The following is a 24,672-nucleotide window of genomic DNA, read 5'->3' on the forward strand; positions in this document are numbered from 1 at the left end:
TAATCCTTTTTCAATCTGTAGATGATTTTACTCCAGACAAGGCAACTTTCCAGATTTACATTAACCAATATTTGAAATGGGATGGTTTTAAAACTCGGAAAGCTGTCTAGGACATCTTACTATGTTAGCCTGAAATGTTTCAGAAAAACGATAATCTTTTTCTTCTTTCTTTACTTTTTCTTTTCTTCTTTTTTTTTTTTTTTTAAGAATATGGGAGATAGCAAAGTTTCGTAGTACTAATAAAAAGTATTAGAACTTGAAAAGCTCAGACTTCACTATTGGTTTTTGGAAACACTTTTTTTTTTTTTTTTTTTTTTTAAATCGTATCACCATTCTGGAGTGAGCTGGGGAGGCTCTCACTTGCTCACAATGACATTATTTACTCACTCTTAATGTACTTGAACCAGTGAGGGTTGGAGACCACAATTTAGATCAGACCAGAAAAGGGTTGTTTTGAATAAAAAGTAGACTGTTGTAATAAATCACTTCTAGTCATCAGTATCTAGAACATTTCTAGCATTGGGTTAAAAAAAATGTTAATATGGAATAACAGGATCTGAGAAGCAATGGTCTTCCCGCATCTTGCTACAAGTCAGAGGTTCTTACATAAGCATCTGTGCTGAGTATTAGTGTTTTTTCAGATTCAAAGGGATTTTGCTTGTTCCTACCTTATTTTGAGAGGTAAAACCCACATGTTGGTCCAGGGCAACACAGTTCCAGATCTGGTATCAACAAGGAGAAACTGAAGTGGAGCCATTAGTTGACAGTATTCTATGTTTCTCTCATGTCTAGTATTGAGCTGAGATCTATGTATTGCCTTGGCCATCTCTCCTTCACAATAGAAGATTACATTTTGCCCTTTGCTGCCTGTGGCTATGGTAGACCATGGCAGGATACTGTCCTCTGCACACATGGCAATCTCTCTTTACAGGCCAGGTGAGCAGTTTAGGTGGCCAGGCTTAATGGTAAAAGGTTTCTTCAGCTGGTGGTTTAATGTGTGGGTTTTTTTAATATTCTGTTTAGCCTTACTGCAACTGTCCTAAAGGCATGTCATTACAGAGTAGTTCCTTTTCTTAAGCTTCAGTAGAGAAATGCGCTCCTCATGTTTGAGGAGGAGAGTGAACTTTCATGCTTCTGTGGATTAAGTTAGTGAGACGTAATTTTCTGCTTTGAGGTATGTGAGCACTGTGTAGTTTGAATGTAGATTAGTAAAGTTATAGTTGAGGTAAACATTCTGTGACTGAGTAAGATGACTTTTGTTATTAACATCACCTCTCAGAGGAAATACCGGACACCTCTACTTTCTGTGTATTGTGTGGATGTCATAGTTGGGTCTTCGCTCCTTTCAAAGGCACTAGTAGTAGTAATTCAAGAGTGTTACAGCTTCAGCTAGATAAACTATTTAGGTGGACAGTTCTGTAATTTCCAATAAGAAGAAAATCCATTTACATTTAATTATAGTGCCACTGAGAAAGTTCTGAGACCACTGACTGCTCTGGAAGGAGGAGAAAAACAGATTTCTTTCTTACCTGCATTTTGAATTCTACACACTATTTTATCATTTTTCCACATCCTGACCTATAAATGTTTCTTAAACAAACCAGTGCATCTCACTTAAAGGCTTTACAGTGTAGCCAGCTACACTGTTTAGTGCTAAATAGGTATTAGTATGTAGACATGGCCAGCCATTGCATTCACGTGGGAGAGTTTTTAAGCTGAGAATCTTGGCTCTTCCTAACTCTTTGTGCTGGACATGAAACATCTAATCCATGCAGTTAAGTTAGTAGCAGCAAACATTAAATTCAGAAGAGCTCTTCCAGCCTTAGGGGGTCTTAACAAGTTCTGAACAGGGCACTTGGAAGTTAGCGTTTGTCAAGACTGAGCCTATATGGACACAGCCCTACGTTAGATGAGAAATGCTTGGAGTTTTCCTTCCCAAGTCATGCTCTGTGGTGCCACTCAATAATGCCTGATTATAAAGAGAATTTTAACTTACTTGTTGCCTTATAACTCGGTTCTTAGTCTTCAATATCAGCAATATCTTTTGTGTGTAAGGAAAAGGCCAGGTAAATGCATCCTCTTCTGCTCATAGCTGTGGAAGATAGCTTTGATCAGCTGCCTTCAATCTGGCTTCCCTAATTCATTCAATTGCAGGGCTAATTACATGTAAGGAGGGCAGTGGTCAAACATGTGCCAGACCCTGCACCTGGAAAAGGTCTTCAGCTGGCTCTCAGTGCTGTTCTGAAAACCTCAGTATAAAATGTCAGAGGTTTGCATGGCTTGGTTCTTGCTGTTGTGCAGATGATAATGTCACAGGGAAGGCTTCTGTAGGAGGACAAAACATGACAAACCAGCCTTTATCTTCTTTCTCTTGTCTTTCGTTTATGAAGGATGACAGAAAAAGTATAAATGTATATTCCAGATTGAAAGGTTTATTTGAGACACTGTGCTTTTCAGGGACTCTAAAAAGGCAAGTAGCACTTGTGTCTTCCCTTCGGAAGGCATTTCTCTTAATTATAGTTTTGATTGGTAAATGATGCTTATACAGTCCTGGGATTTAGTATCTTCATTTGAATTGAATAGAGCCAGTCAAATACTGTTTGGCACTAGGCAACAAAGTACATAACATTGAGATGCCAAGAAGAGACTCTGCTGAGCTCTAGATGCTTCACATTCCAGACCTGTTACCTTGTAAGTGTAATATTTACTGGGTTTCAGTCCAGCTGAAGATGAAGAGCAGGCCTGCGAAGGAGAGGGGAGTTAGGGAGATTTTAAGCTTGAATGAGCTGGTACAGCGTGCTAAATTCTTCTTGGATAATCGACTTACATGAAGACATATAAAGAACAGTCACTCATGGGCAGTTTATTCAGGCTAAAATCAACATGCATGGCAGTAAAAGACAAAAGGAAAAAGGAAACGGGGGGAAAAAAATGAAAGGTTTACTCTAGCTGTTGATGAAAATCCCAAAGCTTTTGTGTTTGCAAACATGAATGGATTCTTACAAGGGCACTAGAGTAGTTTTAACACTTTTGCTCCTGTGCATGCTTTGCTTTTGTACTTGTCTACTCAGAGGACTTCACCTTTAGAGGAGATTGTGGTCCATGATGGTTTCAGTCGGTGCTTGAAATCTTGTTTACAGACAGAGCTGGTAAATAAGCAAAGCTGAATGACTAGAACTCATAAACATTTTTAATCTGTGCAAATCATAAAATCCAAAGCCTGAGAATAAGGAAGATTTGCAAAATCACCTTAATATTGCATGTTTCAGTCCCATGTGAGTGCTGCTGGAGAATGATTTTAGATTCTTGTCTCCCAAATCGAAATATCAGGGAGAAGCTGGATCCAGTTCAGTTGGACTTTATTGGATTATGCCTTCATGCTATTGTAGCTGAAAAAAAATGCTATGATTCCAAATATGATGTGTAGCAATTGTGCAAATTCCTTAATCCTGTTTTCCATTCATTTATGTAGTAATTAAAACCATAGACCTGGAAACTATTTTCACAGGCAACTTTCATTTGCAGAGGCCTATTTAATTTCATGTATTTTATGACTGTGTATTTAATTTACTCTCTCACCCTTCCAGAAGAGAATGAAACTTGACGATGTTACCTTCATTATCAATCTGTTCATTGGCTTGGTTTCTTACAAGTTGTACATTACTCCACTGTACAGAACATGACAGTATAATTGTGGGGGAGAGGGGTGTGGGGAGTGTTGGTTTGTTGTGTTGTTTTTTTTTTCATTTTGTTCTCCTTAGAGGGCACCACAAAATGCTCTAATGAAAGAATAATCATAAGCTTAAAGAGGAAGGAAAGTTTTAAGGGACTAATTGAAGAGGGGAAATGGCTCAGTGGTTTAAAGGAATGAAATGATGGGAGAGCTCCAGCTAAGATGAGGCAGCAAAAGTAAAAGCTATGGCCAACTGTGATGAATGATAGACATGCACTTAAAAAGTGTGTTCATGGGGCTGTGTAAGTATACAGATAGAGGGAGGAAAAGGATTATTTATGGTTTGTTCAGGAGACAGCAGTTCAGAGGTGCATTGCCTTATGTGGTAGCCTGCAGCCATAGGTACCAGGCAGTACTTCGTGCTCCAGACCTATGGCAGTAGGACACTCCCTTTTCTAGGTCCATCTTAACAGGAGGAGCAACTTAGGACATGGTTTATGGTATACTCTTACTCAGTACAATCATCCGTGATGGAGCAAAGACAGCTACCCTGCTGGGTTCTGTGGGATGTGCTATTTAATTTGATCTCTGCGCAAGGGATCTACATTAACCAACTTCTGTCAGTTAAAGCTGTCTCTTCCTATTTTAAAAAGAAAATTTTTGGGGGAGACTGGATGGATCTATCTAGACTGGAACTTAATCCAGGCTGGGGAGGCCTGGAAATTGTTAGTAGCAGGTGGCATGTCCTTTGGCCAGCTTGAGATGAATGGCTTGAGCTCCACCTAGCAGGTAAATCTCTGCATGCTTGTGGAAAGTTGACTCTCGTTTTCATCTCTCTCACCAGGAGTTTGAACTGGAAGGTCACTCACAGCATAGTCATGAAAGCTATCACCCACTATGGCTCCTGCACAGAGGAGCTCTCTCCAAAACACAGAGGTTGGGAAAGCAGTAACAAAAGTCACATTGCAAGCATGAGGTGCATGAAGGATTTGGTCCTGTGAGCTCTCCTCAGCCTGAGGAGCTTCATGAGGACTGGATTCACCTCGTTGTCCCTCGCTGCTAGGGGCTTTGAGGCAGGAAAGCTTATAAGCACGTGGCTGCAGAGGAAAGCTCATAGGATGACTTGAGCAGGACTGTGTTTAAAGTGAAGCCAATGGCTATGCTTTTGCTCTGAAGCAGAGTGGTAGGCTTCTTGCCCTGTTACTCTACTAAATATTCAGACTGGTTTTACCACTTATCTCGCATGCATTTGCTTCCCGTTGGTTGAACCACCCTGCAGATGAACAGAGGGGAAATAAAACGTTTGACTTGAAAACAATAGAAATTACATTTGGATTATTCTGTGCTAAGGTAGACACACACATAAACACAGCAGTATGAATAGCTTAAACTGAATTGTGAAATAGCCTGAGAATGTCTTTTCACTGCCATTTCCTTGATTTCAACACCACCGAGTTTGTCATGTATGACGGCTTTGTGGTTGTTGTGACACTGTTGGAGAAAATTGGATTTGGGGAAAGTTTTCTTAGTAGTTCTTTGAATAATTCAAAATGTTTTCCAGTTGTGTTTGGTTTTTTTTTTTTCTCTCCAGCGCAGCTTTGTTCTGCAGTGGTGTGTTTTTTGAAAAGTAGATTTTCGTATAGTGTTGTGTCGCTGTGGCAGTGTATAATCCTCAGGATATATCCAAGGGATTTCCAGACATCCTCTTGGATTTCGTAACAATACTTGCAATTAAAAGCCCTTCTACATAGAAAATTAAAATGCGGATGCGTTTTCACAGGCTTAAAACACAGCTCAAGTCATCCAGCACTAAAAGGCGCAAGTCAGAGCCTGTGATGAGCGTGTTTGCTGTCAGAGTGCAATCGTACCGAACCGGCGTCTAGTGAGTGGCCTAATTTTACAGACGTAGACATACGATGGATAACTACAGCTTACCTTAAAAGAAGTGTTAACTCCATTTCCTTGGAGAGATTAGCCTTAAAAATGTACTAGCCTGATTTCTAGCATTGAAAGTGCATGCCTGTGCTTCTGTCCAAGGATCAGCCTTAATCACAGTCCTCCTCACCAGAGCTGCCTTCTGTTCTCCCCAGGTCTGGAGGCACCTGACCCAAGTTGTCCCTGTGCGACCACTGTCCTGTGGCTCTTGCGAGTGGCCTGACCCTGTGGGCTGGCTGCATGCTCTGCCTTTGGCATTGCTGGAGGAGCGCTGCTTTCTTTGCCCAACTTGTGCAGTACCCGTAGGCGCAGGGACATCCTGCCTATGGGCAGCAGGTCCTGCCAGGGCTGCAGGAGGTCTATGTCCCACCTGTCATCTTGGCTTCGATGCCTTTGGAACCCTGGAGCTGGGAGGAGGGAGACACGTGGAGTGTGCGCAGCTGCTTGCAGGCGTGCCAAGCTCCCCTTGTATGCTGACAGGGAGAATAGATTTATAACACAAGTAATTTTTTTTGTTGAGTCTGATGGATACAATAAAAGTATGTCTGCACAATATATATTTTTTTAAATATAGCTCATTAGTAAATTGGCACTGAGATAACACCATGAAGCCAGTTTTAATCCTGCTGGCTGAGCTGTCAGTGCAAGTGAAATTAATGAGAAAGGTGCCAGGAAGAGGAAGGATTTTAAAATGATAATAAACCTACATAGACTTTCTCAAACACACGCGCATACGTCAACCTTACACCTATCCGCTGTTGAGAAGAGAAGGTAAAATGTTTTCTTAGATAAAAATTATTCAAAGGTACTTGTGTTTTGGGGGTATGATGACTGCTTAAGGGTTTTTAGGCACTGTAGTCAGCATCCCAATGTTTCGTGTAAAGCAATACGATATACAAGTAGTGCAGCTGGCCTTGTGATGACGATGTCTGCCTCTTCAGCCAGCTGGTGGAGAAGTCTCGTGTTACAGATTGCTTCTGAAGATAGTGTGACAGTAGCGTGCAAGCAGAAGAAGGCTGGGAAATGAAAGAGAAAAAAGGTCTTTGTTATGAGGAAAACTATTGGTCAGTCTTGTGAACGGCGGAAGGTTAATCTGATCTAAGTCACTGAGGTCGTTGCAGCCATAAAAACTCAGCTGAACAGTGCCAGTAAGTCAGGTCTTACTTTGCCATTGAGAAAGGTTGGCTTGTGTGTTTTTTCTTTTCCTGGTGAGTTTTTTCTTTTCGCCTCCCTTTTTCTCTCTCTTTTTTTTTTTTTTTTTTTTTTAAGAGGAGATAGACGATTGTACTTGCAGTTCTTGCTTATGATTCCTAGCTGAAAGAGGAGCAGCCCTACATGGAGAGAGATGAAAGACACTAGGAGTATTTTTCTTACATTCCAGTGTAAGCAGAATAGCAAAGTACATACCTGAGAAGTTTCCAAACACAACATACATCTATTTACATATTTGATTTCAGTGGTGATACATGATAACCTGGGATTTCATTCAAACGATCCTGATGGGGATTTGAAAGGAGCTCTTCTTCCCTGAATGTTCACAAAATAACTGCTGAAAGCTGAAGGACCTTTTGTTGGCAAACAAAATTCATGGAGAACAGGAGGCAGAGAGGCTGAAGACAGTTTTCTCGTGCTGAAAATCTTCTCTGTGCTTGCAAGTGTGGGGATAAATTTCTGGTCCTTTTTAAAGCAATAGGAATGTTTTGCCAGTGACTTCAATGGGACCGAAACTTCACTCAGGTTTCAGAGAGGCTTCAGTAACTCTAATACTTGTTCTAACGCCTGTTGACAGACACAGCAGCTTTCCTGTTAGCTTGTCACGCATCTTCCCAGCAGAAAAGGATCTATTGGCTGTCATTGGGAATGCATGGTTGTGGGCTTGCTGCACTGGCATCCAACATGCGAGTGAGGGACACATTTGAAGATCTGTTTTTCTCCTTTACTATTAAAAGCGTAGCGTTGCGTAAGCAGCAGTGAGATTACAGGGGGAGTTTGAGAGAGCAAGCTGTTGTGCTGTTTTGTTTCTCTGTATATTTTAACCTGCCACAAGATTAAGATTCCTTTGTTGAAAAACAAAGATAGCAGTATGGTTCGTGTTTGCATTCCCTCTTGGCTCCACTGCATGACAGGAGATGTGTAAATAGGACTTTGAGAAGAGGAGAATTGAGGTCAAACTTTTCAGACTTTCTAAAACATGTGGAGATTTGTATAAGCTAAAGATGGAGTGGAATGGAAAAATCAGCATTTGCTGTTCTCCAGAATACTCCCGAGTAATTAGGTTACCCCAATTAAGCATTGCTCAACAGCTCAAAATTTAGATCTGAAAATAGCTCTCCTGTGATACATCAGAGTTGTTTGCATTACCCACCCTCTGCATTTCAGCATGGACGAGGGAAAACAAGCCAACAGCCTGGAAAGCTTTAAAGGCAAGCAGAGAGGAGGGTCTGGTGAGTTCATGTGAGGCAATTTTTCTTCAGGAGATTAATTTTCCAGCAGTTATAAAGGCAGGGACAAAAAATGTCCACTGAGCACCATGTGCCTGAGGGGGACTCAGGTGTTGCCATGCGAGGTGCTAGTTTATCCCCGTTTCCAGCTACTCCAGCTTTTGCAAATAGGCTAATAGCCTTTCTTGCTGGGAGAAAGTTCAGGCATGGGGCTGTGCTACGCGTGCTGCTTTGTCCCAAGAGGGGCCATCCTCTGGGAGAACTCCATGCTGCTTTTTAAGAAATAGGAGTATTTGGCAGTGGTCACACCAAGTCTACCTGGGTAGGGGTTTTGTTTTTGCTTTTCTAAAAGGAAGCGGACAGTTTCCCCTTTCATTTTAGCAAGAGGCTTCAGCGATTTGAACTGGCTTTTGACCCTCTTCCAGCTTCAGAGGTTTGGATCCAGGCAGTTGATTCGAGGCTCAGTGCTCTGACTCTTCTATAAGTTAATATTCAGAGTTTTATTTTATAGCAGAAGCAGTCTTCTGGGCAGTCCTTGCTTTCTTCAGAGTTGCAGATGAAAAGTGTGCTTTCTTAGAGGCATTCAGTCTTATTCAACAGAATGCGCTCGAGAGGGAGTTTGTAAAGGACCGGGATTGTGGCCTGTGATTGCCTTGTGACTGCCCTGTGGCTGTAAAGTAGTAATAACACGAGTTTTTGCAATCTCTGTGCTGATTTACCTTAGTGTACGTTTGAAGATGCAAACTCATCTGTGCAGTCTGTAGTCCTTACTTTCAGGTCTCTTCCCATGCGTTCCACAAGTGTTTCCTTTTTGTTCAGGACAGCCTGCACAGGCAACTGATTTCCTCCAAAATAAATTGTGTAGCTTGTCTGGAGGGACTATGCGTGGAAGATGGGTGTTCTTAAGTATTTTTCTCCCAATCCCGAAACTCATTCAAATTTTCTAATTTTCTTTGCAAACTAGCAGCGGTGGAGGACAGGGGAGGCACAGGGAAAGGACTAGACTAGGATCTCTCAGGAGATACACTGCAATGCTTGCAGCTGTGTCCCTGAAAAGGGTTATTCTATGAGCATCGTTTTATGAGTGCACACAGCGTCTCTTTCTATAAACTGGTTAGTTCTTTCTGCTCTGACAGCACGTTGCTCTGGTGGGGTATTTGTTCTTTAAAGGGCCAGTTGAGGAAACTCGAGGAGCTATCACACTGACACCGAGCATGGACCAGTGGACCAATATTGCATGGACCACTTAGATGAAGGCTGGAGATGACACATGGTATCAAAAGAAAGGGAAGGACAGGAAAGGTGCACAGGGGATTTTTCTGACTTTTCTGCTTTTTTCTTAGGTTTGGTTTGTTTTTTTTTTGGAGTAGCCCAGTGGCCTGGTGTCTAATCCTGCAGATATGTTTCTGGATTTGGATCATTATTATTTTCTATATATATGGTTATACTCCAGCTCACAGAGGCTGGCAGAGAATTTTTGCTTTAGGTTTTTGGGCAAAGTGAGCAAAGGAGGAGGTGAGATTTAAGGTCGTGTCTCAGCACCCAACGCTGGGGCTAGCTGGCAAAGAGAGATACAGCTCCATCTCAGTGCCAAAACCCAAAACTGATTTTAAAAAGAGAGAAAGCCCAATGGAAATAAATATTTACATGAGGGCTTTCTGGCTGATAAGATTTGCTTAAATCAGACAGTTCAGTGATACAGGAAAATTACAGCCCTACTTACAATGGTCTCCAGACCAAATTAAGGAACATCCAAAGTCGGTTTCAGCTGCAGCATGTAAATACAGTTGAGCTTGAACTTGCAATGTGATTTGATCCAGCCCAGGGAGATCAATTCCCAAAAAAAAAAAAAAAAAAAAAAAAAAAAAAAAAAAAAAAAAAAAAAAAAAGGATAGTATCGTTACAGCCTTAAAACAGCAATGGTAGGTTTTCTTGGCAGGGTTTGATGCCCAATGTAGGACTCCTGTCCAGCTCCAATGTGCTAGTAGAGATGAAGGAGTATGTAATAAGGTGCCCTTCTCTTTGCGTCTTTAAAATGACCAACAAAGGCAGGACTTAACTGATTTTGTACCAAGAATTCCATGCCTCAGCTTTGCTATGAAAACACTAACCATCCTGATATCTGTTGGAAGGACAACACAGCAAGGCATAGACAATCCAGGAGGTTCCTGGAATGCATGGATGATAACTTCCTTCTCCAAGTGGTAGAGGAACCAATGAGGAGAGGTGCTTTGCTGCACCTTGTTCTCACCAACAAAGAAGGGCTGGTGGAGAACGTGACGCTCAAGGAGAGCTTTGGCTGCAGTGATCATGAAATGGTGGAATTCAAGATTCTTAGGGAAGCAAGGAGGGTGCACAGCAAGCTCACTACCTTGGATTTCAGGAGAGCAGACTTTGGCCTCTTCAGGGATCTCCTCGGTAGAGTACAATGGGATGAAGCCCTGGAGGGAAGAGGGGCCCAAGAAAACTGGTTAATATTCAAGGATCACCTCCTCCAAGCTCAGGAGCAGTGCATCCCAACAAAGAGAAAGTCAGGTAGGAACACCAAGAGGCCTGCATGGATGAACAAGGAGCTCCTGGACCAACTTGGGCACAAAAAAAAGGCCTACAGAGGGTGGAAACAAGGACATGTAGCCTGGGAAGAATACAGAGCAATTGTCCGAGCAACCAGAGATCAAGTTAGGAAAGCTAAAGCCCTAATAGAGTTAAATCTGGACGGGGACATCAAGGGCAACAAGAAAAACTTCTATAGATATGTCAGTGATAAAAAGAGATCTAGGGAAAATGTAGGCCCTCTCTGGAAGGAAACGGGGGACCTGGCTACCCAGGATATGGAGAAGGCTGAGGTTCTCAATGACTTCTTTGCCTCAGTCTTCACTGGCAAGAGCTCCTGCTGCACAGCCCAAGTCACAGAAGGCAAAGGCAGGGAATGGGAGAATGAAGAGCCGCCCACTGTAGGAGAAGATCAGGTTTGAGACCATCTAAAGAACCTGAAGGTGGACAAGTCCATGGGACCTGATGAGGTGCATCCGCAGGTCCTGAGGGAACTGGCAGATGAAGTTGCTAAGCCACTATCCATCATATTTCAGAAGTCGTGGCAATCTGGTGAAGTTCCACTGACTGGAAAAGGGGAACCATGTCCCCCATCTTTAAAAAGGGGAAAAAAGAAGACCCAGGGAACTACAGGCCAGTCAGTCTGACCTCTGTGCCTGGCAAGATCATGGAGCAGATCCTCCTGGCGACTATGCTAAGGCACATGGAAAATAAGGAGGTGATTGGTGACAGCCAACATGGCTTCACTAAGGGCAAATCCTGCCTGACTAATTTGGTGTCCTTCTATGATGAGGTTACAGCATGGATGGATAAGGGAAGAGCAACTGACATTGTCTACCTGGACAGGTAGCATTTGATACTGTCCCACACGACATCCTTGTCTCTAAACTGGAAAGACATGGTTTTGATGGATGGACCACTCAGTGGGTAAGGAACTGGCTGCATGGTCGCACTCAAAGAGTTGTGGTCAATGGTTCAATGTCCAAGTGGAGGCCAATGATGAGTGGTGTTCCTCAGGGGTTAGTACTGGGGCCAGTGCTATTTAACATCTTTGCTGGAGACATGGACAGTGGGATCGAGTGCACCCTCAGCAAGTCTGCAGATGACACCAAGTTGTGTGGTGTTGTGGACACGCTGGAGGGAAGGGATGCCATCCAGAGGGATCTTGACAGGCTGGAGAGGTGGGCCTGTGTGAACCTCATGAAATTCAACAAGGCCAGGTGCAAGGTCCTGCACGTGGGTCGGGGCAATCCCAAACACAAGTACAGGCTGGGCAGAGAATGGATTGGGAGCAGCCCTGAGGCAAAGGACTTGGGAGTGCTGGTGGATGAGAAGCTCAACATGAGCCTGCAATGTGCACTGGCAGCCCAGAAAGCCAACCGAATTCTGGGCTGCATCAAAAGCAGCTTGGCCAGCAGGTCAAGGGAGGTGATTCTGCCCCTCTACTCTGCTCTCGTGAGACCCCACCTGGAATACTGCATTCAGCTCTGGAGTCCCCAACACAAGAAGGACATGGAGCTGCTGGAGTTGGTCCAGAAGATGATCCGAGGGCTGGAGCACCTCTGCTATGAAGACAGGCAGAGATAGTGGGGGCTGTTCAGCCTGGAGAAGAGAAGGCTCCGGGCTGATCTTATAGCAGCTTTCCAGTACCTAAAGGGGGCCTACAGGAAAGCTGGAGAGGGACTTTTTACAAGGGTGTGTCGTTATAGGACAAGGGGCAATGGCTTTAAACTGCAAGAGGGCAGATTTAGATTAGATGTAAGCAAGAAACTTTTCACTCAGAGGGTGGTGAGGCACTGGAACAGGTTGCCCAGAGAAACTGTAGATGCCCCATCCCTGGAAGTGTTCAAGGCCAGGTTGGATGAGGCTTTGGGCAACGTGGTGTAGTGGAGGGTTTCCCTGCCCATGGCAGGGGGGTTGGAACTAGATGATCTTTAAGGTCCCTTCCAACCCTAAACATTCTATGATTTGAGTTATTTATATTTTACTACTTGTCCTTGTCAGAACTTAACATAAGCCTTAACTCTGTGATCCTCCAGTGGCTAGTTACACTGTCTCAGTGTCCTTATTATGCCAGATACATTTTGGTGCAAGTATGACTGCAGGATGTTTTTCACCATTACAGAAATCAAGAGTACAAAAGACAGTTACATAAGTGTGTCAAAGTCCACCAAACTCCAGAACAATAGGAGTACCTTGAAGGAATTAATTATTTGGGTAACTGGAAATCAGACCTACCAGATCACTGTGCTATTGAGGTTATAGCTTTGGCTTCAGGCTTGGTGGAGCAGTGAGAAAGCAGCAGCAGAACCAGAAGGCCCTTGTCAGATATAAATAAGGAACATATAATCTCATAAGTAAATCTTCAGAAGATTTCATCTTTGCCTCATTGTACCTAACTCTTCAATCTGGAGAATCTCCTGGGGTTGTAGATCTTAGTGTATTTATCCTGGTCACAGATCTTAGTGTATTTTAAAAAAGGAATCAGAAGCAGTTCAACAGTGGGAAATATGTCCTGAAATCTGGTAGTCTATTCTAAATCCATGGCCACCTAGATCTTTACTGGTGTATATTTTGTGGATATGTGGAGCTTGACAGAGACAGTGTAGGCAGAAAAAATAAACCGTGTATTTCTGCTATGTGAGAACTACCAAGTGTCTTTGCTCTGAGCACTCTAGAATCTGCTAGTGACATTTATGAGTCTTTGTAGCCAGTTTATGGCACAATAATTACATGTACGGATTTCCTGCTGCGTATCAGGACCTCAGTGGGTCTCCATTACAAAGAACTTAGTTAATATAGGAAAAAGTTCCTGAAGAAAATCATCTTCAGGACTGACTTCTCTTAGCGTAACTGGTGAAAGAAAGTTTTACCAGTTACCAAAGCTCTGTTTGAAGAGCTCCAGCAGGAGTCCCTGTAGGGGTGAGGTTTTGTTTCTTTGATTTTCCTCCAAGGAGAATCACCTCAGGACTCTAAAATTCCTTGTCTTAGTGAAGCTGTGTTGAGACTTCCCTGTGTGACCACAGGGACAATCCAGGGGTTCGTATTGGTGGTAAAAGAGGAAAGTGGTTTCAGTCTTCAATTGTTCTGATGTTCAGAAGGGTCATCCAGCAATTGGATCCTCAACCTGTTCTTTTTCTGTCTGTCTTTCTGATGAATCATAGAATGACTTGGGTTGGAAGGGATCTTAAAGATCATCTAATTCCAACCTTCCTGCCGTGGGCAGGCACACCTTCCACTACATCAGGTTTCTCAAAGCCTCATCCAGCCTGGCCTTGAACACTTCCAGCGCATCCACAACTTCTCTGTGCAACCTGTTCCAGTGCCTCACCACCCTCATTGTCTGTCTTTATGTATGTCTCTCTGTCTCTCTTGCTAAGTGTCAGCGTATCCATGTGCAACCAAGACTGAAAGTATAAGGGAAGGTGGAATCATGAACCATCTGCTCCCAATTGACATGGATAAATTATATATTCAGTGGAAGGTGCCTAGTTGCCAGTTTCTGGAATGGGTTTTTCACCAAAAACAGGTGCAATAACAGTACATGTACATTATGTCTCACATTGCGCTGCAGTACCCTGTTCTGCAAGAAGAGCCGCTCCAGAGCCATTGGGCATCAGCTGAAAGCCTTACCCACTGTGTTCCCAGCAGTTTCATTCTGACTTTCAGTGCATTGTCCCTCCTGAAAACAAATGGATGAGGACAGATAAAGGTAATAGCTCATTGGCAGCTGTATAGGTAAAAACTGGAATATCAAAGTAGGTTTCTTACACTGCTTTTGTGCTGTTTGACTTTGAAACCTTGCTGCAAGAGGCTGGGAACGATGTCTGAGTGGAGAGCAGTGCAAGCGTTTCTGTCCAAGAGCACTGATTAGCTAATGGATATGCTCATAACATAATGCCACAGCAGGATAGAGTTTCAGAGCTAATGGAAAGCTGATGTACAACTGATTTACCTCTGAGGGCCAATCCCAGTTCCCAAATATAACCTGTAGGCCTCTGTATTTTGGTTCACTGTATTTATATATCCCCTTTCATTGCAAAGAGGTGGTTTCCAGCAGGATTCTGCAGTCACGTCAGGGTCAGGAGGGGTGAGCAGAGTAATTATCCATGGGCTTTGGGAGCCCAGATGCATTAAACAAGTTTCTAATTTCTTGGAGAGACTTTCCCTGGAAAAAAAGGAGAGGATTTGTGACCGGAGCATGCCTGATAGGAGGGACGGGATCCTGCTGTAAAGATGTACTGTTACAGCTGATGGACTGCCCGTCCTTCCAGTGATCTGGATGTCCTTAAAGGCAGCCTGGCTCAGCTCGTGGCAGTGTGTTGAGCAGAGAGTAAAATTCACACAGAGGGAGAAACAATGTCACATTAGGCAGAGTGGCTGCTGCTTGTTACAAAAAAAAAAAAAAAAAAGTAGGATTTGCTATCAGTGAGCTGAAATCTAAACAGCCTAAATGGTCCTAATAGTTAAAGAGGTTAGGGAAGCTTGCCAGAGCGTGAAAAGCATAACAACTGTATTTAATAACAATCAAGCTACTCTTATAAATATTTGCATATGCTGCTTCAAAGCCTACTACATGGTCATTCATGTACTGCAGTTAGAAAGACGAGAGGGGAGGGGGTGGAAAGGGCGAGAAGAAAAGGGCACTCCGTGTTTTGTAGCTGCCGTAATAAAGAATGGGCAAAGCACCAGAAAGAAAAGAAAAAGGAAAAGAAACCCTCCAAAGTTTAATAAACACAAAAGGGAATAAAAATAAATCTTTGGAGCATTCATTACAAGCCCTTGATGGAAGGATTAGATTGAAGCTCTCAGCCTTTCCAGTGTGGGTGTATGTGTGAAGTCGGCCTGTCTGGCCTCTTCCAACAAGAGAAGAAAAGTTGTTTACATTTCCTAACTTGGGCTGTGCATATAATTGATTTTTATTTTTTGTTTCAATAGAAGAAATGAAAATTCAGAGGGGAAAAAAAAAGCCTCATTTGGATACAATTGAATTTAGGTCTTTTTCCTTCCCAGAACAAAAGCCCAACTCTCAGAAGAGCTGTGTCAAACAGAGTGTTTGTTTCTCCTGAAATGTCAGTACACACAGTACTCGTGAGCAAAGCTGTGGAGATGCAGGGCATAGTTCATAAAACACAACTGCGGAAGGCATAAGTGTCTTCCTTTTATGCAGGAGATTCCTGACTTGGGGAGTTTCTCCAGCATGAAACAAACTCCTTCCATTCCCGCTTTCGGTTTAAAGAAGGTTGACTCCATCTTGCTGTCCTCCCAGGAGCTATGGCTGGGAGTCTACGTGCCGTTTTGGACAGTCAGTCAGAGGATGTGTTCAGTCTGTCCTGTTGACGGTGCTCCAACCTGGAGCAATATTGCAGACTTGAATATTTTTGGATAGGTCTCCTGCACCCCTCCCGTCAGTGCTCTTCTGCTCTGTCAGAGCAGGGCTGCTTTCTGTCCTAGTTGCCTGCACAGGAGCTTAGAGGATGCTGGACGTTGAACAAAGTCAGCAAGATGCACAGAAACCACAGTGTTCTTATGCACAATCACATACCAGAATACGTTTTAACCTGGAATTTTCGACTGTCCTGAGTAAAGCAGCTCATGAAGCTTCATCTAGTTCAAGGAAAAAAAAAAACAACGCAAACCAACAAAAAGAAAAAAAAAGCTAAACTCATGATGCTCAGTGTTCACCAGGCTAAAGGGAGGAGGAGGAGGAGGAGGGATGTTGCCTTCATCTTCTCCAACTGTGTTGTATAACTCTTGTCTCAACTGTACTGTGCTGATTGTGATTATGATTATTACAGCTGGAAGTCTTCAGTTTTTTGAGAGTTGAATTAATGAGTAGTTTAAAGATGATAAAAATGAAATCTTTCCTTGCATTTACTATTCCCTCTCTCCAAAACAAAAGAAATCTGTGTTTTCCTAGCTACAGGAAACATATTGATTTAATTCCACTCATTAATGATAATGGTTCAAAGAATACTTAAGGAGTCTAGTCTACAGCAGGGTCGCTGTGTTTGCAGACTAACTTGGTCAGAGTCATCCTGGCGTCTACTGGAGTCATTGGGCCAAAACCAGAGGGGAGTCCAGAAGTATCCAACTGAGACTGAATTGATACAACTGTCAGGTTAAGGTGGAGTCACAAAGAGAGATAAATTGCGGCATCTGAGATCATTTAAAGGCTAATCCAAAAGCTTGTAGGCTCCATAGGGTTCTTTCCATTCCCTTAAAGAGAGTTGCAAGTCTCAATTCTTGGTCTTAGTGTTGATTAATTTGCACGTAAAACCTGAGTTCTGCAGTCAGCCACTTTTTCACATGAAGAATTAAAAAAAAGTGTGTTTTTTCTGCTGTCCATGCATAAGGCCTTTTCTTGGACTGACTTCCTGTGGATACTATCATGAATGGCAGAATAAAGAAAGGAAATTTCTTATGTGGGTTTTTGCAAGATAGAAAACTATCTTGTAAGAGAGATGAAAATTCTCTAAGACAAGAATTTGTTCTTACTCATTTGTTATGGATAGAACGTAAATATCATTTGCTGTTTATACAAATGCACGTATGCAAACATGAAAACATGTACACTGAAAGACTATTCCTTCTCTATCTATTTTCTTTATATATGAAAGAGAGAAAAAATCTAAGTGTGGAGATGTTTTAGGAAAATCTGTTTAGATACATGTTTACAGCTTTTTAATATATAGTATCTAAAACACAAAAACTGAAAAGAAAGACTACAAATATAGCGCAAGAAAGTTCTAGAAATAAGTTAGAAGCTAAATATAAATCAAACAGACAGTCAAATAGGACTTTTCAATCTGAAATAAAGCCAAGGTGGACAGGGTTTGTCTGTGCCAGGGCAAATGGCTGGCTGCTGGTTTGGTTTGTCCACAGGGAATGAAATAGTAGGTTGATGCCTCAAATAAATGACAGGGAAGGGCAACTTACAACTCATCCTAGAAGCATCGATCTTATATATACATATTATTATACCAAATCGTATTCCTAGTAGGATTAGGTTTGGTTGAAGAGCAAGTAGTAGTCTTGGCATTTTCTATAGCAAAAAAGGAAGTTGAGATTATTTCTCTGTTAAATCAGGACATAATCTGTGAACAGCATAGCTTTTATAAGAATTCGCAAAATGTATCAAAATTAAGATCATCATTGCATGAAGTTAAGCTTTTCTCGGAAGACTTCCATCTGGTATTTTGGGAGAGACCAGTACTAATGTGTAGCTCATGGGAGAGAGGAGCAGTTTTGGTGTGGTGATAATTTGCATCCCTTTTTCTTTGAGTTCTCACTACAAGATTGTAGCAGGTTTTTTTTGTCAATAAGCTTGGTAGGCAAGACTACTGATCATGATGCATGGGGATTTATTTTAGAGCACTGCAGCTGTGAAAATTTGAAAACCTTTTTTTGTTGTTTCTTTAATTAAATGGGATCAAAAGGAAGCCTGGGGCTTCCTGTTTGTATTTATACATATTGACCATACTGAGGGTCCCCTTTAGGAAGTATTCTTTCAGAGGATTTCTTTAAGCATTTTGAGAACTTGTCATCTCTCATTTACAGTGTGTCTGCAGTTGAGGCCGAGGGTCTTCCTTTATCATCAAAGATTTTCCCATAGCTAGGATTATTTTTAGGAGTTTTCACCTCGGATTTTGATTTTGGCTCAAATATGTAGAGGAAGTGTCTTTGTGAATATTGTGAAGACAGAATAAATTTGCTTTATTCCTCTTGTGAGTGACTTGTACTTGGTATTTAATCTGTAGTCAGTTTGAATTTAGAATTATTCGAAGAGCTACAGCAAATGGGTTATTAAATGTGTGACTGCAAGTGGTGTTGCCTTGTGTAGGCGGGAGCTGCTGCGTTGCTCAGGAGTTCTGGTAATAGCAGCCAGTCTAGAAACACTAAAATATTTGGAAGAAGATCTTTAAGTTATTGGTATGTCTTACTTATATGAATAAGTATTATTAAGGATTTATTCCAACTTCCTTTACTCATTCATAGTTGGAAGTAAAAGGTAAATGTACTGCACTTGGCTTCTCTCATCGTCTTATCATAGAAGTGATAACTCATGTATATTATTTCTGTTAAAAATGAGGTATCTTCCAGAAGAAGGTACTTTATTCCATCGTTAGATGCCTGGATTAATGGCCTGGATAGCCAAGGGAAGCAGCGGAGCAGGAGGCCTCTCTAGGATTTTGGACAAAGCCTGGCTCTTTCATGGGAGCTGAACTGCTCACCTCCCTGACATCGAGGCTGTCATCTCCTACCACTGCTTGGCTGATTCCGAGCTACGTGACTAGTGGGAAAGCTTCGTGGTTTATAATTATTATCTGAAGTCTTCCTGCTGGCATGGCCCCGGGAAGGCCTGTGAGGTTTGCTTCCTCCACTGAAAATCCTTCCTCCCCTGGCCCCCCAATACAATTATCCTCTTTCTTCTTCATACACTCCAGTTTTCACACTGTAAGGGAAAATGGAGCCCTGGAAGGGCCTCGGGTGACGCCTGAGCCCTTCAGGGTAACCCGGGTTGCGCAGAAGTACTTTGCTGCTTTAGCCTCAGTCAGGGTTTAACAGCTGGGAAGGAGGAAAAGGTTGTTTCCAGACCTAAACTGGTATTTTTAACACTGTTACTGAAGATTTGAGTCTGTTTTTCTAGCTGTTTTTTCTGCTTTCTCCCCAATATATAGTGAGAAGTGGTTATGTTTATGGCTTTTTTCTAAGTGATCAAAATGCATATAGTTCTGTTCGTAATGTCTATCTGCTTGCCTTTTCCCTCCCTCCCTTCTTTGTCTTCTCTTCCTGCCCTTGTTACTATAATCAGAATGGATATTTGATTCCAATAAAATCCTTTAATGACTAAACAGAAAACAAAATCTGAAGCTGGCTACTTTATAATCCCATGTTCTAGGGGTAAAAGAGCTTGAGAGAACATAGAGATCACGAGTTGTTGTTGCTTGTCTGAAGGCGTTTGCGAGATACCAACTGCTATGATTTTTTCCCAATTTATAAGCATGCAGGATTTTCCATCAATATGTTGAAAGTGAGGAGTTTAAATGAATGACCTGAAATAGAATTGGAAATGGTTGTTAATCTCTATTAATATGGTATTCTTGTAATCAAATACATGTGGGGTTGGTTTCTGTTTTTTTTATTAAATTGTTAGTAATATTAAATTGGCCATTGGAAACTGAATCATGCTACAGATATTTCCTTTACGGAGGCTGTCTTGTATTACACTGTTTGAAGGAACAATGTATTTTGTCATTAAAAAAAATTAATGAAATCACACTGCCTTCTTGCAGATGCCATCCCACCGAGCTATTACAGCCTTTACTTCCGAATCGTCAGATTTGATGTCTCGGCGATGGAGAAGAATGCCTCCAACTTGGTGAAGGCTGAGTTCAGGGTCTTCCGGCTGCAGAACTCGAAGGCGCGGGTCTCGGAGCAGCGGATTGAGCTGTACCAGGTACGGTGGCACCTCGCACGTGTCAGCTCCCTGTCTTTCTGCAACAAACTTGCCTTGGATCTGTCTAGCAGGTGGAACAAACCACGGGGAGAAGCGGCTGAGTCCCATCTTTCCAAAGTAGCGTCTTACTACCTGTGCCCCTCCTAGAAGGGACTCAAACGTTCCAACTTTTTCTAGAAATTGTGTCTCAGGACTCCAGAGTTTCAGCATATAATGTAAGTGACAGAACAAGACATCAAACAAATCATCCCCAGGAGCTCTGTCTCCAAACACCTGGCCTGTATTGTAGTTTACACAGAAGAAATCAAATTCCTCTCTGGTCTGTATTCAGGAGAAGCCTGTGAACTGTTCCTTGCAGAAATGGCATTGTTAATAATTGAGTTTCAAAGCTTAGCCGTTTCAGCCCTGGCTTCTGTAGAGTAGCCCAGGGACTGGGGCAAGGGAGTGGACAATTCAGGGATTGAGGAATGAGGAAGAAAATGACTCTCTCACTTCTCTGTTGATAAGATTGATGTCATTTAAAGACTTTAAAGCCATTAAAGTCACTGACATAGAGTCTGTGTGTTTGTGCAAATATTGTGTAGAGCATATTTCATCCAAGGCGTAGTTCACTTTGCTGAGAAACGCAGCAGCAAAAAGGGGCTCGACTCCCAGAAGTCTGATACTGAGTAAAACTCACGGTTGTTCCAGCAACCCAGGACTTGTTCTGCTGAAAACCCTGTCAGATAGGATATCACCTTGTAAAACAAAGTGTATTGAGCCCCTCTTCGGCTCTGCTCTTGCTGCCCTCATTAGCTGTGCCTGAGCACTGCCGTGGGTTTGCAGCACGGTGAAGTCTGGTTCAGATTCAGTGGGTGCAAATTTGAGTTACTCTTCTCCCTCACTTTCAATGTTCACGTTTTCCTGCCCGGTCTGGTCAAGTGCAAGCCAGACTTGCAGCAGAGAGGGGAGAATTTAGGTTCACGTGCTTGCTGAAGTGATAGTATAAGCCAACCTTAGAGGCTAGCAGTAGGAAAAGGCGCGCTGGACTGTTTAGACATTGTTTAAACATAGGAGAAGTGTGATTCCCAGTTGAAGGCGGTTCAGGTCCACAGGTGATCACGTACTTGGCTCCACAACTGCGTCCTGTCTGCCTTTCTTCCCAAGGACAGGCTGGCAGAAAAATTGAGTAAATAACGTGTCATTTGTTAAAAGAGAAAGCTAGCAGGAATCTTTAATGAGAGTCACTGGTGTCGCCTATATATAACAGCTGTCACAGAGAGTTATACTATGAGTCCCTGTGACGCTGCCACACCAGCCTGTTGAAACGATTGTACATTCTGGCTTGACCTCACTGTTCAGACATCCTAAAAGGAGTTGATGGCATCTCTGGGCTTTCTGTTGTTCTACTTTTGAGAGCTGTTAGTGAGCCACCTGAAAGGCGTATGGCTACAGTTGCCTGTGCTCAGCTCGTTGCCTTTTCATGTATGAGGAACGTGGGACACAAAAGGTTCAGCGGAGGTGGGGAAGAAAGGGGCTTTGCCTGGCTGGGAATTTGCCTTGTGATGAGAAACAGCTGGAGCTTATTTGAGAGAGCCTGACTCCAGCAGGCCCGTGCCCATGGAAATGACTGACACCTGCATCCAGGCCAGGTACTTGAATCCTTTAGATAAATATATAGCTGGTAAGTCAATTTCATTTTTAGGCTGGATGGGGCATACTGAGTGCAGTGTTAGATAAGTAATGAGTGTAGGTTATTGTAGGATTAGGTCTTTTCTCCACCAAGTAACAGGCAAGACGAAGGCTCGCAGCTCTGAGTGTGTGTTTGTGCCAGGCACGTTTTAGGCATGTTACTTTGCTCCTTTTCCTATAGGGGGGCAAGCTGTCTCTGGAGCATTTCCCTTTCAGAGCACCTATTAAAATGATAAAAGCTGTCTTTTAGCTCCTCTCTCTGCATTACTTCTTACAAGCTCCTGTAGCTGCCTTCTGCTGATTGTTTCCCTCATACCTCCTTTGGTCATATTTACTTGTTGCAGTCTTGTATGCAGCTCTCCCCAAAACCTTGTATGCAGGTGTTATCTTAGCTCTGTGATGGTCAGTCTGAACTGCATGTGTTCGTTACCAGCAGCTCTACTGCAGGAACGTCAGAGTCCCTAAATATTGCTGCTCTAATCTCCATCACAGTGCATGAGGTTAGCATGCAGTGTTTAACAGGAGAAACAAAAGCAGGGAGAAGTTGAAGAGGAGGAGGTATTGTAGGACAATGCTATAGAAAACATCCTAAAATTTAGAACGTGAATTTTAAAGAGTAGGAAGAGGAAAATATAAGGAGCTGAAGGTGGGGAAGCATGGGCGGGAGGCTTTGGTGCCAGGGAGATGCTAGAGAGAAGCTTCAGAGCTGCATGATGATGAACTGGTAGGGGTGTCTAGCAGTGGAGGAAGGAACAAACGTGGGAGGTAAAAGAGGAGGATGAGGAAGATGCTCATTTCAGTGGAAGTGGGAGAGGCAAATGCATTCTGTAAGGGCTGAAGACTTTCTCAGCTATGTGGTTCTGGCATGCAAAGCCGTGCATGGAGAGAGCCTCACAGAGGAGATTGCTGGTAGGTAGAGTTGGCACATGCAGCTGCCACTCCTCCTCCGTGCATAAGCACTGCTTCCTGTCTTGTGAGATACGTGCTGGGCTTGCCAGGGCTGTTGTGCCCAGAAGGAACAATGTGGTTTTTCATCTTGCATAAGTAACATTTAATTATTAGGGTGTTGGGTTCTTTTTCCTCCCATCAAGTTTCGGGTTGCCTCGTGTTTTGCTTTGTTGAGGCCTTCTTCTTTATGAGGGTTTTTGAAATTCCTCTCATACCTGTAGTTTTAGGGAATGGTTGTTGGTGTGTCCCCTCGTCTTTCTCAGTCAAGCGGGAAGAAAGGGGCAGACCTCTTCTGGAGAGAGTCGGAGATCTCCTGTTGTGGTTCACTAGGAAAGTGGCTGCCCCTGGAGACGTGCAAGTCTCCTAACTGCTCTTTTAGAGCTCTCTGATTTAGTCCAGTGGCAGTTCAGTAGTAGTAGTAGATATACTACTGGTGCAGAAGGGACAATATTAGTCCGAAGGGCTATTTTAGGAACAGCTAGAGACAGATGTGCAGGGTAAATGGAAAAAACAAGCAAGCAAAATATAAATATTTTGTTTTTCCTCCTGATTCTTTCTTTGTGTGGTCCCCTGACCTTCCAGATCTACCCCTTGAAATGAAAAAAGAAATGCAAGACTGCACCTTTTCAGCTAAGCTTTCCTCAGGCTATACTTGGCTCCCTTTTCCAAACCACATCAGAAAAGGACTTCGTGTTTTCCTGTAGCCCTTGTTTGCACTGACTCCAGGGAGGCTGCCTGGGGCTGCTCGGCATGGCAAACCGGTGCCGCGGCCCCTCATTCCTGGCCCCTGGTTCAGCAGCAGCAGGAGGACCCTGTTCCCACCTCAGAGGCAAGGTCGGAGCAGAGAGCACCCTGTCGTATTTAGGCTGCAAGTGAGTGGTTGTGGATCTGTTTGCCAGGTCTGCTGCCGCCCAGGTTTCCTGGAGATTAATTCTTGTGGAGGTGCCCTCGATGCATCCGTGAAACCAGTGGGCGAGTGGTAATCCATGAGAGCAGAAACAGTTTCTTTAATGTCTGTTTTCACCCAGAATACTTTTCTTGGTATTTAAGGATTAGTCAGCCACATCTGTGTGTTCCTGCACAGATGGAAAGCGCAGTTCACATATTAAGTAGTCTTAGGATGGAAAATAATAAAACCCCTAGAAGTAGGAATTAAGTTTCTTTTGTAAGGCTGGTATAAAAGCTTCTGTCTCTTCTTGGCTCTGGTTAAGTAAAGCCACAGAGAATTAAATTCTTTAAAGGCACTATCTTTTCCGTTATTTCTTCTTCCCTAAAGGGAGGGTTAATCTGCTGGTGGTGCTGCTGATCATCAGCACATTGGAGAGTGGGAAGCCAGAGGGAAGGAAGGAAGTGACACGACCTCAGATGCAGCGAGCACTGTCCTGCGCTTCTTCTCCCCTCCTTCCACTGCGCCACATTCGCTCAATGCGCTTCTCAATGTGCACCGAGACTTCAGAAAATATTAAGAGGATAAAGTACTTTTGGGGGAAGGAGGAAGAATAATATTACATAAACAAGTTTTAGCATCCTCCAGTGGCCCTTGCTATGTTTTTAAAGATTTATGCCAAATGCAGGCTTTATTGGAATTTGATCAGATAAAGCTCAGTTGTTATGGGAATGTCTTTGTTCATCAGTTTTCTTGCCTGCTTTGAAGACTTCATCACATCTTTCTTTTATTAAGGTGCTTCTGTATTTATGAATAAAGTCCCTGCACCCTGCAAAAAAAAAGCTTGTCTTTTATGAATAAGCATTCCAAGAAATAAATAGGCACCACCGCTAAGCTGGACGAGTGGAAATCCTCGCAGGGCAAAAAGCCGTCGTTCAGAGAGCATTGTGGTATTGTTTTTAAGGTGTTTTCATTATGTATAGACGGTCAAACAATAACAAGTAATAATTACTTCCTATGGAAGCGGTGCCATGTTTTGTTAACACATCATAAAGCGTCACGAAAAATGCAGCCGAAGCGCTGGTTTTTATTGTCGTCATTATCT

The 24,672-nt window shown here is 42.9% G+C and overlaps 1 protein-coding gene across 1 annotated transcript in view; it reads left to right on the forward strand.

The window, feature by feature from the left end:
- Positions 1-24,672, forward strand: part of TGFB2 (transforming growth factor beta 2) — a 65,351-nt gene that overhangs the window by 25,268 nt on the left and 15,411 nt on the right. The window contains exon 2 of the mRNA XM_086629509.1: positions 19,899-20,062. Within this exon, the coding sequence (XP_086485635.1) occupies positions 19,899-20,062 (164 nt within the window). The remainder of the gene's footprint in view (positions 1-19,898; positions 20,063-24,672) is intronic.

Source organism: Tauraco erythrolophus, chromosome 2 (assembly GCF_009769465.1).
Source record: "Tauraco erythrolophus isolate bTauEry1 chromosome 2, bTauEry1.pri, whole genome shotgun sequence".
In the NCBI taxonomy this organism is placed as follows: Eukaryota; Metazoa; Chordata; class Aves; order Musophagiformes; family Musophagidae; genus Tauraco; species Tauraco erythrolophus.